Source organism: Xenopus tropicalis, chromosome 1, assembly GCF_000004195.4.
Source record: "Xenopus tropicalis strain Nigerian chromosome 1, UCB_Xtro_10.0, whole genome shotgun sequence".
Classification (NCBI taxonomy): domain Eukaryota; kingdom Metazoa; phylum Chordata; class Amphibia; order Anura; family Pipidae; genus Xenopus; species Xenopus tropicalis.
The window spans coordinates 28008813-28027057 of NC_030677.2; the positions used below are offsets into that span (position 1 = coordinate 28008813).

General features: G+C 40.0%; 2 protein-coding genes across 21 annotated transcripts in view; both read right to left on the reverse strand.

Moving 5' to 3' along the window:
- Positions 1 to 4274, reverse strand: fgfbp2 (fibroblast growth factor binding protein 2). Its single transcript, XM_002938639.5, has 2 exons — positions 3560 to 4274; positions 1 to 379 (listed from the first exon to the last, which is right to left on the reverse strand). The coding sequence occupies exon 1, from the start codon at positions 4135 to 4137 to the stop codon at positions 3562 to 3564; it is 576 nt and encodes a 191-aa protein (XP_002938685.1). The 5' UTR covers positions 4138 to 4274; the 3' UTR covers positions 1 to 379; positions 3560 to 3561.
- A 2226-nt stretch (positions 4275 to 6500) lies between these two features.
- prom1 (prominin 1) overlaps positions 6501 to 18245 on the reverse strand; it is an 82068-nt gene continuing 70323 nt past the window's right edge. For 9 of the 20 annotated variants that reach the window (XR_004222445.1, XR_004222424.1, XR_004222566.1 and 6 more), the window contains 7 exons: positions 18069 to 18161; positions 16801 to 16916; positions 14320 to 14343; positions 13992 to 14060; positions 11742 to 11838; positions 10333 to 10369; positions 6501 to 9253 (listed from right to left, as the gene is read on the reverse strand). Coding sequence is in view for 8 of the 20 variants with exons in the window: in NM_001097180.2 (NP_001090649.2) it covers positions 11772 to 11838; positions 13992 to 14060; positions 14320 to 14343; positions 16801 to 16916; positions 18069 to 18161 (369 nt within the window). In the remaining 12 variants the exon portion in view is untranslated. 20 annotated transcript variants of the gene reach the window in all.

Genomic DNA, 18245 nt, shown 5'->3' on the forward strand with positions numbered 1-18245 from the left:
TTTTTTTCTTTCCAGCAAAAACAAAAATGTTTATTAAGGCAATATAAGAAAATGTCAAATAGAATTGTACTGTTTTATGGCATTTATTATAAAAACATAGTAATGATGATGAGGAGATTCTCTGCTATAAATACACACTTTATAATATATATATTTAACAAAAGCACATGAATATCCCGGCAGTTTCAGGTTGGCTATGTACAGCAGCGCACTGGAGAATGTGGGGGTCCCACGCCCAAATATATCAACTTCAGCTCAGCCTTTTCTGTAGGAATGGGCAATAGAGGTGTTTGTTAATGACTGGTATGTACATGGACAGTCTCACTGGATTACAAAATGAGCACAAAAAGAGAATTTCCAATGGTGACCTGAGCCCCTCCTGTAAAAACAAAAAACAGCAATTTTATTCTCCGTGCATTATATGACTTTATTACATTTACCATTACAGTACTGCTAATAAAGGAACAAAGCATGTGGGAGAGAAAGGAAGAGAGGAGAAGAGTTAGATGAGGTGGGGGCTTTGCAAAAGAAACAAGGGCAAGTATCCTGTAAATCTACTCTGTCGTTTTGTTCCATTTCCAATACAGCAGATTGTTGGGGGCTTTTTCAGGGCTTCCTATAAAATGATGCCATTTGAGATCTCCTCTCTATGGTTAGTGGACACTTCACAGAGTTTTTGATGTTTGCTGTTTTTTGTCTGTTGCAAACGAAGTGCTGTTTCCAATATATTTCCATAAGGGAGCTACTTTTTAGGTGATTATGCAGTAATATGGTCTCATAAGGGGTCATACAAGAAGGCCAAGGGCATGCCCCTTAGTACCCATCCAGCAAATCCAGAACGCTGCGTCAGGGGGTGCAGGCCAGCCCCTTCCTAACTGCCTGCGCTCTTGCATCCTCTGCTGCCCCATAACTAAATAATGAATAATGAACAAGTTAAGGGATGAGTAGGGTGCCTCCCCTCTCCAGCCCCCAGGCCCAGACTGGGATTCAAAATAGGTCCTGGTATTTCCAGTACGCAAACAGCCCAATAAATAGTGAGTGTCTATGGGATCTTACAGCAGCCCCTCTGGCACTTGCCAGTCACTGGTTGGATTGCCAGTCCGGTCACAGACAAGGCAATATTCATTGGGGTAGCCGCATATCTCTGCAGATGGAAAGGCAGTGCAGGGACCCACACCGATTCTGCCATAGAAGACGGATGCGTGGAAAGTGCAACAAATCACATTGGACACTGACCCAGAGGTTGTAAATGACCCCTGGAGATTTTGGTGCAATATTTTTGTGCTATGGGGCAGGCCCACTATCTACGCCATGCTATGTAATCTCTGCCAGCGAGACTGGAAGGCCTTCATGCACCGTAATCACAGTCACAGCTTGTTACTCTGGTACCGAGGAACCAGAACTCAGCCCACTATGGAAGGATCAAGGGAAAAGGAAGACATTTAATCTCATGTATTTATTCATATAACCACACTCTTATACCCCTGGGAATAATATTGATCACTAGCAATGAGCAAACATTTTCCAGTGTGTCTTTTAAGCCTTAAATATTCATGTACAACACATATACTGGAGACAGGTACAGTCGGGACCAAATTTACTTTCTTACAATTAGCAAAAATGTGTTGCATTTGTATTGCTATTGGCTGGCACCCCTCCGCAGCTCCCAAATAAGACCACACTGTAGGTTGCTACATAGACAATAAACTGCCCTCCACTGATTCTTAACCAAGTTAATGAGCAATTTATAACGTGAAACCATGGAGGTCTCAGTGTCACACAAGGAATTCCATTCTTGCAACACTATTAGTTACACACAGACGTAGTACCATTGCTTCCAGCCGCAGTGTACAAGACCCTCCAGTAATCTGTACCTTTGAGTTCCTGCCCTGGTGAAACAGAGCCATAGTAATAACCCCCTACAATCATTCTCCATTTGGGGAGTGGCTATTCCATACATTATATGGGGGGATTCCTCGCTAACCCATAGAGCCTGCCCATCACTGAATGAGGCTGCTCCTCCTCAAAGCCATCTGAAACCTTAAGGAAAGGCTAAACCTCTACCCTTCAGATCCCTCCAACCCCCAACGCGCGGTTCAATAGCAACATGTTGCTCACCAACCCCTTGAATGTTGCTTGCAGGCAAGTTTTGGTTGCATAAAAACCCAGTTTAATGTCAAACAGAGCCTCCTGTAGGCTGCCAGTCCAAATAGGGGCTACCAAAGAGCCAATCATACTTGGAACCACAGGACTTTTTTCATTCTTGTGTTGTTCCCCAACATTTTTTCTATTTGAATGTGATTTAAGGGTATAAAAGGTTGGGGATCCCTGCTTCAGACATGCAGGATCCTCAATTGGTATTCTATCGAGCCTTAATGATAACCAATTGAGCACACAGGCAGATTGTGTAAAGTAATTGCCTGCCCTGCGCACTGACTCACCAAGACACGGGTATATGTAATATACAGTTAAATGCACATCATACATGGACTTCATAGAGTGTGTTAAATGTGATTTTTGCACTTAAAGTTAAGTACAGCGCTGCGGAATATGTTGGTGCTTTATAAATAAATGTTAATAATAATAATAATAATAATAATTAAAAAGTGCAAGATTAGTATTGATATGGTGTCACTTCTGTTTCAATGGAGATCCACAGAGGTCAGTAGAGTTGCACCATGATGTTCTGCCAAGGGATGGTGGCAAATACTGCAGGGCAGGGGGTAGAACTACACTTACCCTACAGATTCCCATTATGCAGCATGAAATTGAGAATGACACCAAGACTATCACTGACAAACACAAACTATTGTACGGCAAATCGTTTGCAAAGAAATCTAGAAGGAGAAAGGAACAGTAATACAGTGGCTGGAGCTGCATTCCCTGTTCTACCTAATATTTTGGGAAGAAGAAGATTCTTTTTCTAGCCCTGAATGTCTGTGTATTTTACTGGGAGACTTTAGTATTGTCCTTTTACCTATTTTCTATTTGAAGGCTTTTCTTCAATCTGCATTTTTCCCTATTTCTACCAAATTGTTTAGTTTTGATTTATAAAACAAAATAATCAAAATATGTCACAAAGAGCTCAGCTAATTCGGGAAAGTCAGATTGTTTTATATATATATATATATATATATATATATTTCTCTTTACTATAGGGCCCAATTTACTAATGTAGATGCAAATATGTGCCAGGGAAATAATCCATAGCAACCACTGAAAGCAAAGTGTGCATTAGTCGTTATGGCTATGTTGGTAAATAAAAGCCTCCACTACATATGTTGCATCATGAGTAACTCATTAAAGCAGGTGTCTCAGAGGACCCCATAATAACTGACAGCATGGTGGCACAATTTGATCTGCAGCACTGCAGTTGGTCATGAATTACACCCTTCTGGACCTACATGAACTGGTGGCCCACCATCCAGAGGCCCCTCAACTACACATTGAGAATTGGAAGACTAAAACCTGCAACCGCGTTCCATTCCCCACCACCCAGCCTGACTGCAACTGAGAAGAGTGAACCATTAATAAAAACAGAAAGTCAATATGTAGTTACCTTTAGCTAATAAATATCTCTATCATGTAGGAGCAGAATTTTTGGAAGTACCACCAGCAGCGTTCCTTTGCGATCTTCATTGCTTTGGGGTTCTCTGGTTCTTCTACCAGTTTCTTGGGTGCAGCAGGTTTCTTGGTCACTGGAGGCTTCTTGGTTGTTGTCTTCTGCGGTGCCTGTGCGTTGGATTCGGCTTTAGACGTATCAGATTGTGGGCTCCCATGAACTTGTCGAAGCTGAGATTGAGAAGGGGCTTTGGGGCACAGGCTGTGCTTGATGACCTGTGCATCACATGGATTGGTTACTTTTGATAGATCCTCACTGAGCTTTTTCCAGAATCCCTTTTTGTCTCTGTTGTAAGCGCGGCAGTAGGATGGTTTTCCTGCAAATTCACACGTGTATGACTTGCCTTGATTTTTGCATTCGATTTTTAATCGGATTTCACCTTGGCCGGTGGGGCTCATCACACAAGCATCCTTGGCTTTGGTCTGAAATGGTAACCTTTCTCCGCTTTCTGGGTTCTGCGCCAGGGTTCCAATGAAGAACACTGCCACTGCTGAAAGGATGATATGAAGCTTCATGTTTACAGTTAGATCCTTATACTGGAGAGAGAAGCAATAAAGGGCAAGTCGCTGTACTTAGTGTAAGCTGCTGATGCGCAATAAAGTCTCTGTTAGGCGCTGAAAACGTTTTAGGGGGAATAAAAGTCTCGTCCAAAGCAAGAATGTGCCTGTAATTTATAGCTCAAAGCGGTGCCTAATGACCCAATGTGATCTCATAGTTTTATGACAAGACACATCTTGTTCAATTCTGCAGGATAACTTAAGAAATATATATATAACTTGGTAACTCTATGTACAGAATAGATGCTTCGGGTGTCTCCCAGCTGCATTCATGACTGATCCTGAGAGTAACTAGCCTTTCTCCCTATATTGCTCTGTACTGGCAGGGTCACTTTGCTTCACTATTTAGAACTGAACTGCAAAATTATCTAAATAGGGATGTTAGGAAGAAGCTAACGGTGAAATTCCCATAAAGAAATGTATCCTAATCTGTTTGTTCACATATAACTAATAATGATAAGTGTTCTTCATTTGTATAGTGGCAATATATAAGCAGCAATATATAATGTTCATTACATTGATCCAGTAAAACTTACAGTCTGGTTTCTGTGCCACAGACACAAAGGTCAAGTTCATCCAGAGCCAATGAACCTGCACGGAGTTGGAGTTAGAAGAGAGAACTAGGAGGAAAGCCGCGCTCACTCAGAGACAGGGTACAAACTCCGCACCGCTAGCCGCCAATACTAGGACCAATTCCAAACCCCCAATTATGATCACATGACTTTAGATCAATTGTTGATGGTTTGGTTTCTGATTTCATCCCCGTCATTGTCCTAAACTGCAAATTAAAGTTCAAACTTGGTTCAGTCAGAGCTTTGGATTTGGTATTCACCCTGATACAGAAATTTGCATTGGTGCACCCCTACCTACCTTATTAGAGGGGGAAACTTCTTTCTGACTCCTAAAGAACAATGAGACCCTGGATAAGCTTGCATCGAGATCATTCTAGTAACATTGTATTCTCTCACTAACAAAGCATTAAGCCCATTCAATCTATAATAAATCTGCTACAAAAGGGGTTGTTTCCTTCAAATTAACTTTTAGTATAATGTAGAGAGTGCTACTCTGAGACAATTTGCAATTGGTCTTCATTTTTATTTGCGGTTGTTATGCAAAGCTTTTTGTTCTACAGCTCTACAGCTCTAGTTTGAAATTTCCGCAGCTATGTAGTTGCTAGGATCCAACTTAACCTAGCAACAAGGCAGTGGTTTGAAATAGAGAGAGATTATATGAATAGAGTTGGGACTGAATAGAAAGATAAAGAATAAAAATTATCAACAATAAAATTGTAGCCTCACAGAGCAATAGGTTTTTTTGGCTCAGTGATCCCAATCTGAAAGTTGGAAAGAGTCAGAAAAAGAAGGCAAGTAGTTAAAAACTATAAAAAATAAAAACTTAGACCAACTGAAAAATTGCAAAGAATAGGTAATTCTATAAAACACTAAAAGTTAACTACCCCTTTAATAATTTAATTGATGGTTCTATGTATTGAGTCAATGTTACTGTTTGGGGAGAATGGTAGTAAGGATGTACTATTATATTGTCTTTCTTTTTGTTTGTTCAGGAAAGAGAATTGATTGGGTTCCATGAAAGAATGGCTGGTCCCAGCTCCTGGGTGTTCCGAGGGCCCGAGAAAGCCGCAAGTGAGGATTAAGAGTTAAAAGATGAGCAAAAGTGAGGATTATGAGTTGAGGAGAGATTTTGCAGATTGCCTTTGATGAAATATGGGTACCTTATACACGGGCTTCTTAAGATGCCTCCTGGCTCATTTTCTAGTAATTCTCATTGTTTATAATCATCATAAAGACTCATTGCAGGTCTAAACACAAATCAGCTTATAGCAGCGGCAACTGGAATTCCCTCCCCTTATTATGCACTTGACAGACACATACAGGGTGTTAATAGACTTAAAACAAACTGTATAATAATGATGGGAGGTAACTCAGTGTTTACTTCACAGAACTATATAGCTGTTATAACTGCAGCCCTTTCTCAGCTGGCCGTGCCAGCCAGTAGCTTATGCCGGGGGCTCAGCGTAAGTTTGTTTTAACAGGGAAATAAAGCTGTTTGTTGGTTATAGGGGGTATGAGTGATAACTCATAGCAACCAGTCACCACTTGGCTTTTTATGATCAGAATGTAGTTAGAATAAAAAATACAAGTCTTGGCTACATGACTGGGCACACAGACACTTCTGAAAGGACAGGGCTGTGGGTACGTTTGCCTTTTACAATGTCCCAGTAGGATCAGATGTCAGGTTTTTACCCTCCGCCATTCACACCCTTCTTAGCCATCACACAATTATTAACGTGACAACAAGAATGTACCAAGTTGTTTTTATTTACTGGATTTCACCATCCACTTCATATGACATTAAAAATAGAACATTTTATTAAAGCTACGAATCCAAATGTTTATATACAAGTTATTCCTGCGGAGCTATGCCGTGACTCCTGCCAAACAGAAGCAGTCTCGCCCGTAGGGAAGTATTCAGGAGTCGGTACAGTGCAGCTATTCTCAGTACATTACAGAAAATAACGTGTAGAAGCAAAAACATGGGGTATATTTGCTGGTCCTGTTTGACAAAGGTACAAAGCTTTGGATATCTGCTAATGAAGTGGCTCCTGGCTGGCACACAGCGACTGAGAAACACTAAGCCCCTAGGGTCACAATCCAATGGGAAGCAGAAAGAGTAGAACTAAATTCCTTTAAAACGAGGATGGTTCAGTTTCCTTTCCTGCAGGTTATTTAATTTTGGTAACCTCTGCTAGGTTGCTATGTCAGTCACCGTGTATGCCATATTGCTTGCTCCATTGAGAACACAACTCTGTTTTGGACAAGATGCACCGGCCTGGGGATGTCAGCACTAATCCTTGCATTGGCTTCAGATCATACACTCATACACAGTATGCTAAAAAACCCCAGGCCTCAAGCATTCTGGATAACAGGTCCTATAACTGTACTGTGTGTGCAGATGCGAAGCCTACACAAGGGCTCCCTGGGACGAGAGGTAACAACAGGGCTTAGTGCTTCCTTATAGTTGTCTCTAAAATGGTGCTTTTTTTATGAAAAGGGAAAAGCTTCAAGCCAGTTAGTTCACTGGGGGTTACCTTATATATAAGCAGTCCCCAGTGAATTAGCCTTTACTTGCCATTCAGAGATGATATTCTGTATCACAGCGATAATGGAGCAAGCTGCATCGGACAGAAGGTGCGTAACATAAACATAAAACTACCATTTTTATTTGAGATACGTAGCAAAATAAACATTCCGTGCAAGCAGTATGATGTAACTTCATGCTTCAAGGTCTGCTAAAGGGGAAATAAATGACAGAGAATGTCATAAGCTGGCGTATTTATACATGGGGATAGCACCTTGCTTGAGTAATTCACAGTCTGCACAGTGCTATTCTATTACAGTCAGTGCATATACAAGAGAAGCAATCTATCTGAAAGGAAACTAAATACATAATGGTAGCATGTCTCCATAGTCTGAGGCAGCACAGGGCTGAGTAGTATTATGCCAGCCACTGATACATTGGTTTTAGTGACATGTTGTTTTGGTCAAAAAATGGTAAACACTTAAACTTAAACTTTTAACACTTCTTAGATGTCTTTGCTGGGTAAATCACAATTCCATTTCAATTCCAGGATTGTAATATGGCTGATGAAGAGACTGCAAAGCTGGGCGTACATGGGAAAGGTCACTAGACTGAGCCGGATGGGGAGCAAGCAGTGAACTCCTACCTCCAGCATCCCACCGACAGTTTGTAGTTGACAGCTGTAGTTGGCCATTCTCAGTTATTTATTATATATCACCTCACCTCTCTGGTACTCATACAGTCATGGATCCCAAATGTGACAATACAAAAAGTTGCACCTACAATGTTAATACAAGGTGGAACTTCAGGGGCCCAGGTCCACTGCAAAAATATATTTTTGGGACCTGTAATATCACAGGTGACCTTCGGCCCCCGCCACACACCTGCTTCTAATATAGAGAACTAATGACAATGAGAAAGAGGATAACATGTCCAATGCTGTACTTGTATTAACTCAGAATAATGTGACACGGACAAATTTGTGTGATTGCCCCATGGAAGGTGTAGGTGCCATATGTCACAGTATTTGTATGATTTTTGTGTTTAAATAAACTAAGATTTTTAGTGAGTCAGTACACATGGAATGCACAAAAACCAGTATCGAGCTGGGCAGAAACAACTGGCAAACAACTGGTAACATTGCCAGTATTATGATTTTAGTGCTAAGCAATAAAAGGAACAGGAAAATGATGAAGAGCTGTGAGCTGACGATAGTGATGAAAGATAAGGATAGGAAAATGCTCCTGCAGCTGCTGTAATACAGAAAGCAATATGTCACAGCTTTATTTCTTTAGAAAATGATAGAAATGCATAAAATGTTCAGATATGAATTCAAAATTGCTGGCTGTATGTTCTTTAAAAACAGGCTCCACCCCCTTGCTCCATCTGCCTAGAGATAAGCCTGCTATCAACTAACAATTCATTTTTTAATAGTAAATTGTAAGCAGTAAAAGCAAGCCACACCTAGATATCAGGAGAAACTCACCTTTAACTACTTGTTGTAAGCCATGCCCACTTACCTATCACTGTGCACGAACTTGTCATGTTATGTCTGTAACACTGGGAGAGTGGTCAGACTGATTTACTAACAACTACCTTGCGACTGACTGACCAGAGCTAACTTCTTAGCTTTCTGCAATGGTGCAAATATGACTGTTGTGCCGCAGTGCCTTTTACAGATATACCGAAAACAACGTTCCTAATTCAACAGTAAATATAGTACAAAAATACCTGATACAAAAACTAGTACTGGTGTAAACATTTGATTTTGTCCCATCAAACCCCATTGTTTTGTATTACTTTTTGGCAGTAAATGGGTCATGTGGTTATTTTCTGAAAGTCATTTATCCATGTTGCCCCCTTCTGCCGGTCAGGGCAATTGTTTAAGATGGATGTGAATTCACAAATATATCCACTAAGCTCCATCGGGATAAGGTGATGCAGGCTGCAATTGTATCTTCTCTAATCCCTGCACCTGAAATGGAAAATACACGTTGAGGAAATGATTCCATAGCTCCAAGTCTTCCAGTGGAACATTTAATCAAATGACAATATAAATGTTAGTATAACACATATTTGTCTGTGTATTACATGATCCCAGTGCAGGTGTCGCTTGCTTGACACGAGGCAGAGAATCTAAAAAGCTATAAATGCTGGGCCTGACTTCAAAGGAGGCAAATTCCCATCTGCTAGCGTACATTCCAAACCAACTAGAAACAGGGGCTTTCTTGTCTCTGACATTCATCATATTTATCTTGCAATAGCCCAGAATCCTTACATTATTCTATATAGTATAGGGGAGTTAAGCAGGTTTTTAATTGTAAAATATCTGTAGACATTGAAAGGAAGAAAGTTAAATATACAAAATGATTTAGATTTAAAAGATTACCGAGTAAAAGCCAATCTATATAAGCCGAGGTACCTAATTTTACCGAAGAAAACTGGAAAAACGTATTGACTCTAGTATAAGCCTAGGGTGGGAAATGCATCTGCTACTGCTAAGTTTCATCAAAATAAATACCAATAAAATTACATTAAATGAGGCATCAGTGGGGTATATGTTTTTAAATATTTATTTTTATTTAAGAAAAACAGTAAACTAGCTCTGTAAGTGGAGAAGAGGGTCAACAAAAACAATATGGTATCAACAATGATATCTTAAGAGTACTACCCCCTTAGCTCAATCAGCAACCAAGCTAAAACACAAAATCCTTGAAAACTGTATATAGTTTATATAGAATATAAAGTGCAATTTCTAGTGCAGAATGGGACAGGCGAGGATGGTAGATGAAGATGAATAAGGGAGTGGGAAAGGGCACTGGAGGGTCTGGTTGTGGGTGGCCTAATTTGCACACAAAGGACAGAGGGTGCTAGTCTGGAGGGACCCATGGCACCTGACTCGGGTATAAGCCGAGGGGGACTTTTTCAGCACATTTTGGGTGCTGAAAAACTAGGCTTATACGCAAGTACAGTATGTATTACAGATACAGTTACTATCAAGCATAGTCTTTACATTTAGCTCCTTGTACAAGGCAATTATATAGATTTGCTTACCAGTATTTCCAGTGTCTTCTACCACTGTTCAGTGGCACTAAAGAACAATAAGAAATGCAAAAAATAACATGTTATGGGTTAGTATGATGAATATTTTGAGGTAAAAACTAAAGAGAAAAAAAAAGAACATGGACAGCGAAGAGTGCTAGTGTCAATTCACATATAAGTCCTCATTATAAACAGTAGAAACACTACAATATTCATTTTTTCACAGTCTGTGTAATGTTCCTAGAAAATGAAACCCCCCAGCATGCATATTACATGGCATAAGCTTTACTTTAATTCTAAAGTTCATTTAAAGCAAACGCCAGAGAACAGAGCACCTGTTTGTGGCATCAGCTGTAGGGATGGCCTTAAAGTAGCGGTTTTGGGGAGCAGAAGAGAATGGGTTTTTTACAAGGGATCAAACTGTATTAAGCCAGAAAGGCATAACAGTAGAGACAGCAGATGCATAACAAATACCCAGGTGCAAGTGTACAGGGCTCAGTGGGGACCCAATCCAATATAGAATACGTGTATATGACACAGATCATCTTCCACAAGGTTATGGGACGGGGGTCACAAATTGTTCTGGAACCCATTAACTTAGGACACTGAAACCAGTCCTCATATTTTGTTCAAAATGTCATATCACTTTAGCACTTTGGAAAAAATGAATTCATTTTAAGGATTGTATGTCTTCTTGGTTCTGTCTACTGGCAGATACAGGGAGTCACTAGAGACCTGGAAGAGCAATTATTTGTTCTTCTGACAGACGGGCATCTGTAGTACTTCCAATGCCAAGGGTCCACCATCTCACTGGAGATTTGGTTTTCTATACCTTTAAGGTAGGCTTGTTGGAAATGCTAAAACCTATTACTTGTAATATGGATAGTATTCAGATTATTTAAGTTTTTGGGTTGTTTTAAAGGGAAACGAAAGTCAAAGTCACTTGGGGGTGCCAAAATGTTAGGCACCCCCAAGTGACTTTAACCGCTTACCTCGTACCCCGGGCTGGTGCCCCTGTTAGGAGAAAACAGCACCAGCCCGGGGTAGCTGGAGCGGATCGCTTCCTTCTTCCTGGCTTCCTTTTCCTGAATGCCAGCGGTGGGCGCATGCGCAGTAGAGTGAAAAGCCGACTTTAATGTTTAAGTTCGGCTTTTCACTCTACTGCGCATGCGCGCGCAGCGAATCAGAAGGAAGGAAGCGCCGGCAGCTACCCCGGGCTGGTGCTGTTCCCTCCTCACAGGGTCAAAGTCACTTGGGGGTGCCTAACATTTTGGCACCCCCAAGTGACTTTGACTTTCGTTTTCCTTTAACACAGACAAGTATTTGAAAGTTTGTAAATAAAGATACTGTGTAGGTCAGTTAGGAAGACAAAGAGAAAAAATAGTGGACAGGGGTTAAGAGACAGTGAAAAGTAATTATACCTTCACACTCTACAGATACAGTAATTTCCATCAATCAATATGTCTTGGTGGGGCAGAGGCTCGAGGGAACCTATTCAGTGTGTCATATGAAGACATGCTAATCATATAGGAAAATCCAAAAGAAAAATTAATAAAACTACAAGAGCAGAAACAAATAATATAAAATATGCGGATTCCAGTTTGGTTATTAGTTTCTGAAAACATGCAACCACCTTTGTTAGATGAGCCCCCTGCCTTCTTAAAGGAACAGTAATGTCAAAATTGAAAGTATATTACAGTATTTAAAATATAATGTACTGTTACCCTGCATAGCTAAAGTTGTGTGTTTGCTAAAGTAACAGTACTATAGCTTATATAAACAAGCAGCTCTGTAGCCATGGGGGCAGCCATTCAACCTGGAAAAAAGGAGAAAAGGCACAGGTTACATAGCAGATAACAGATAAGCTCTGTAGAAGATAATGGGGGTTTATCTGTTATCTGCTATGTGCCTGTGCCTTTTCTCCTTTGAATGGCTGCCCCCATGGCTACACAGCAGCTTTGTTTAAACAAACTATAATAGTATTTTTGAGGCAAACACACCAGCTGTACCAGCACAGAGCAACAGTACATAATATAATAATTATTTTTATACACTTTAATTTTTTGGTGTTACTGTTCCTTTAAATAATATCTAATGGTGAACATGGAAGCGCTGCAGAAATTTAGTTAGAATGAAAGAGATGGCTGTGTAGTGCTGGGCGGTATACCGTAAAATACCGAATACCGTTTTTTTTTTTAAAAAACGATATTCATTTTTGAAATACCCCCATACTGGTGATGATCGGGTTGCGCCCCGTGCGTACATGACGTCAGTACGCACGAGCGCCCCGTGCGTACGTGACGTCAGTACGCACGGTGTGCCCGTGCGTACCGACGTCACGTACGCACGGGGCGCAAACAGAAGCGGCACGGGCCGCATCGCTGGCCAACTTGCTGTATGGGGGGTGGTGCTTATAAATAATAATCGTAATTATAAGGGGAAAGTGGGGGGAAAGCTTCCTGCTGGTCACAGCTGGTTACATGCTCCCTCTACTTGCGCCTCACTGGTACAAACCTCCCAAAATTGCACATTCCAAGTACAGAACTGCATGAAGCAGTGCTTCATATACCGATTTAGAACCTCTGAGGAATTGTACCAACACGAGCCTTTCCATATATTTTCAACTTTGTTCCCTGTGGATTAAATACTAACTTTACTGCGCAAGTGGCGCAAAGACAGAAGGAAGAGGATCACTCTCTCGCAGTTACTCCAGGCTGGAGCAGTTTTCTCCTAACAGGAGAACCAGCCCGGGGTAAAAGATAAGTGAATACAATCATTGGGGGGTGCCTAGCGTTTGGCACCCCCAGTGGCTTTTGCCTTTCCTTCTCCTTTAAGGAATGATTCAATTGGGCACCATTGCTTTAAAGTGCTGGTTGCCTTTAACTAAACTTTTAGTATTTTAAAAAATGCCCTATTCCTGGTAACTTTGCACTTAGTTTTCATTTTAAATTATTTGCCTTCCTCTTCTGCTTTCAAATGGGGGTCTGTAACCCAGGCAGCCAAAAACTAGTTTAGTAAGGCTACAATTTTATTGTGATTGTTACTTTTTCTTACTTATCTTTTAATGCAGACCCTTGTCCTATGCACATTCCTATCTCTTGTTCAAACCACCGCCTGGTTACTAGGGTAAATAAGACCCTAGCAACCAGATAGCTGCTGAAAAACCAAGCTGGAGAGCTGTTGATTAGCAAGCTAAAAAAATGATTGTTTCAGGATATAGATATCTACATCACGCCTGAAAAATATCACTCAGGGAGTGCTCAGTTTTTCAAAGCTATAAAAGACCGTCCATTTTATAAGGCAGCAATGACAATAGGTCAATCAATGTAGATTTCTATTTCACAATGAATAAAAGGGGTGGCCCTGGAGTTTAATAAGAACAGTTTTTTCTTGACTTAACACAAAAACATGCTGCTCTAGCAAAGGTCTAATCAAACCATGCACTACTGAAGCGGACCGGACCCACTTGATTCTGTTGTTAGAAAAACTACTCTGAAATCATTAGTGCCAAGTTTTACAAACATGAATATGAAAGTCCAAACAACTTATCACATTTTTTTTTCATTTTCGTAAAATCATGCAAAAAAAAAAAAAAAAAAAAACCCCATGCAGTGAAACCAGGTTTTTCAATGATTTACAAAACTGAAGCATGCATGTTAGACTTACTGTACCTTGCCATAACGGGATTGTGAATACCATATAAATACTCATTATGATAACCATTATTACCATTTTCCAAACTGAAACAAAACAATGAATATATCAAAGCGTAGCAAGGGTGACAAAAAAGCTATTAAAATAAAATGTAATTAGCTAAACTGGAGCATGATTTAAAAAAAAAGGACTTTTTTGAATTCAGTTTGTGCAAAGAAAAAAATATAGGTATCATGCGTGAATGAAAAATGTGAATTATTGTTGAAATATAAAAAATATTTTTGTTAAATGATCATGTAAAACGTCTTGAAAAAAAATGTAAAAATAAAATATAAAAAGTCTTACTTTTTCATGGGAACAGTTTCAACACTACAAAATATAAAAAGAAGCCAAAATTATTTAATACATAAGAGATGGTAGGCTTGATCTTGCACATTCAATAAATGGGGCAGTAGGAAAAGTACCAAAAGGGCTGCTGTATAATACAAGGAGCTCCCACAGAACCAGACAGAATAATGATGATAATGATAAAAAAAATAAGGAAACAAAATGAAGAATGAATGTCAGAATGAAACACAACTAATGGTAAAAACAGTTATCATAAAGTAAAATGCCATGTCCCTGAGACAGACGTACTGTTGATAAAAAAGGAAAAAATAATTAGAACTGTTATCTCAGGCTGTCAATAAAGAAGCCATATTTTTGGTAATTGTGGTTACATGTATGCGCACATTTGTCTGTATCAGTAAATGTGCATTTCCCATGGGCACAGAAAGAGCAAGTTCTCAAAAAAAATGTTTTAGAAGAATGGTACACAGAAAGCCCATCTCTAACACCCTGTGAACTCTAACACTCTCCAGTGCACAGTCATTAATATATATGTACTGTGACATACAGAAATTATAGATCATGGAGAATTAGCAATTATACTCATCCTATATTGTCTTAATGAAACACAACTCTGTTAATATTTCTGAAAATCATGAAAAATGGCTCTATAATTAATAACAGCTTGACTAATTTTATTCTCAAAACTGCATGAGGAGATCTTTCTTTTCCCTTTCTAAATGTCATTTAAACATTGGCTTAACTGAAAAAGGATCATTTCAAGGGTTACAAGTGCAATGTGCTAGGTGCTGTGTTTTTTACCCACGGTGCAGCATTTCCTTCCCATAATGCCAGCATAAAAGTTGGTGCCTGCAATACTGTATGCATCACAACTTGGCCATGCCCTAAATAACACAATTTCTGACATAAAATGGTTCCTGGTGTTGGACACCAATAAGATGTTTGCTTTCAACGTTTTTCCTGCTGAGTGTATATAAATGAGCCCCAGGCTGTGGTTAACAAAGGTCAAGTCAGCTGAAGGTGTAGGCGCAACATGCAAAGGGAACCTGGAAGTAACATCTCCTCAAGGCAGGTCTAAATTCCAGGGTCCCTTCTATCCATGTGACCTGTATTTGTACTTTATTCAGAAAGGTCAACTTAACATCCTGAATACATGACTTTGTATCGTTAGTAGCATTTCTGTAAATGGTTTTTTTTTTGCATTTTGTCTGTACTAATAAATGAGCCCTAAAATCTTTTGTGACGATTTAATATTCAGCAATACATGATACATTAATGTTCAGTCAATATCATTTTTTTATACATTTATTTGTTTGTATTAATCTGAATTGCGATCTAAATCCTGCATAAGGTGCGTTACTGGACTGTTTATCATCAACCAAGTACTACTGTATTCTCTATGGCTTATCTGTTATGCACAGTGGTCCCAACAGCTCTGTATAGCATGGCAGCCCCACAGCTACAAAGTTGCTTAATACAAAATTTATTAGAGCTTTTGAAGTGAACGTATGATTTATGACAGAGTAACAGTAAACTATATATAAATAAAAATATACGCAGCAGTTGTATTTATTGGTTATTATTTGACAAATCATTTTTACCTCTAGGAAGACAGAATTTTTGAGTGAGGGGGTTAAACTTTAGAGATTTATTTGTCAAAACATTAAAATACAGGTATAGGACCCATTATCCAGAATGCTCGGGACCAAGGATATTCGGGATAAGGGGTCTTTCCATAGGATTGTTTTGCATTCAAATAGGATTATTTATATCCTAGTAGGGATCAATTACAAGGTACTGTTTTATTACTACAGGGAAAAAGGAAATCAGTTTTAAAATTCTGAATTATTTGCTTATAATGGAGTCTATGGGAAACAGGCTTTCCATAATTCGAAGCTTTCTGGGAAATGGGTTTCCGGATAAGAGATACCATACCTGTACATGTTTTACCTAAATATATATTAAGGGACCAATTGACTGAGCAATCCAAAAGGAAACCTCACGTGTGTTTAGAAACTCACAATGGATTTCGGGGACAAAAACCTCATTAGTTCAGGTAGTTTCACCCCCCCGCAGGCTTTCTAAAAAGGAGAACTACATCCCTCCCAGGTCAAAAACCCCCTTAACTGGCCTTCCTTAACTCCCCCCCCACCTGCACTAAGGCAGAGATGGGGGGGGGGGGTCGAGGCAATCCAGTTAATGGGGTTTTTTGACCTGGGGGGGGGTGTAGTCCTCCTGTAAATAAGAAAAAGTTTGGCGGCTTTTAGGTGCAGAACTTATGTAAAAAACCCTGCTCAGGGAAAAATACCTCAACTAATAAGGTTTTTTTCCCCAAAACCTGCGTGAGTTCCTTAACTCAAACATCGGCCCCCAAATGTTGTTTCTTTGCTGTGCTTTGAAGAATACAACAGAATAGTGCGTATATGTGTATAGAAAGGTCTGTATTTATGCTTTATAGAAAGGTCTGTATTTACTTACTCATCATAAACATCTTCAGTGTCCATTCTGCGATAGAATTTTGCTAATCGGATTGCGAAAATGATGGCTGGAATTAAAAGCACAGTTGCTCCTCCCAAACCAAACCAAAAGGAATTCTACAAAGAAACACAGCTTTACCTTAATAAAATGCCATAAATATACCTTTAACTATGCCCATTAATACTAATAACACCTGGGAAACCTGCCATAATGCATGTGCTTTAGCACATCCAAACATATCATTTATAGAGAAAAATCACATGAATGTTTCAGTGGGACCCTTTATATGGGACGAAAGAACAAAATTTGACAAGACGGAAAAAAGCAGAATTTCTGTCTCCCCATTAAAACAAAAGGCATCCTGACATTACCGTTTAAATGTTCACAGATGCTATCTGTAAAATGATTTTTGAAGTGCATTTATTTATTAAAATTAAGTGCTTTTTAAGATTTTGTCCCCGCAAGCTGAGTTTGTGTGATTTTAAGTTTCCTCATGTTCCCCCATGTGAAGAGGCCCTGCCCACAACCAGTAAAGGGGAAGGACAGGCAGGTATCAACAGGGTCGACTGGGCCACCAGGACACCGGGAAAAATCCCGGTGGGCCCCGGCGGCCCAGTCCGACCTTTGCCGGCGCTCCCCCTTCTGACTGTTCCTCTCGACCCATTAAATTTATACGTGCTCGGGGAGGACATCAGGTGGGGGCCCTGTGGGGGGTTAGGGGGGCCCTGGGGGGGTAGGGGACATGGCTGGCTGGGGCACCTGCAGGGCCCCTGGGGCGGGAGCCCCGGTGGGCCCTGCACCCCCCAGTCCGACCCTGGGTATCAACCATTACTGCGCCGCTTTTTTTCTGGGCTTTATTGCTTCTCATTGGTCCTATTGGTTGACACAATTCAGCTAGTCAGATTAACTACATGCAAATAAACACGGTGAGCACTGCCCCTTTATCGCCATGAAGTCAAACAGTCAGGGGGAGGGGTTTTGGTCTGGGTAAGGAAGAGCACGGGAAACCTAAAGATGACACGTGCAACTTAAAAACACTTGATTTAAAAAAAAAAAAAAAAAATAGAAACAAATTGCAGATATATTTTAGTTTCACAAAGTTTACACTTATCCAAAGGTGAATATCTCCTTAACATGAGGCAGATATAGCAACTAGGATGGCACTGAATCTCCAGCTGTAAAAACATTTGCCTCCCACTATGTGACACATTGCTTAGCTTATGCTTTTCTAATTGCTCTTCCTTTGTACAGTAGAAAAGTAATCTTACCACAGAGTCTACTATATAGCTGCACAGAAACACATCTACTGCGGTGTCTATTACATTGGCAACTGGCTTGCAGCCTGCTACGTCAAAGGCAATCTAGAGGAATAAAGAGACATAAAAAGGAAACCACATTAAGACACATTGCCAAGGGCAGGATATTAATATGAAGATATCATTCTA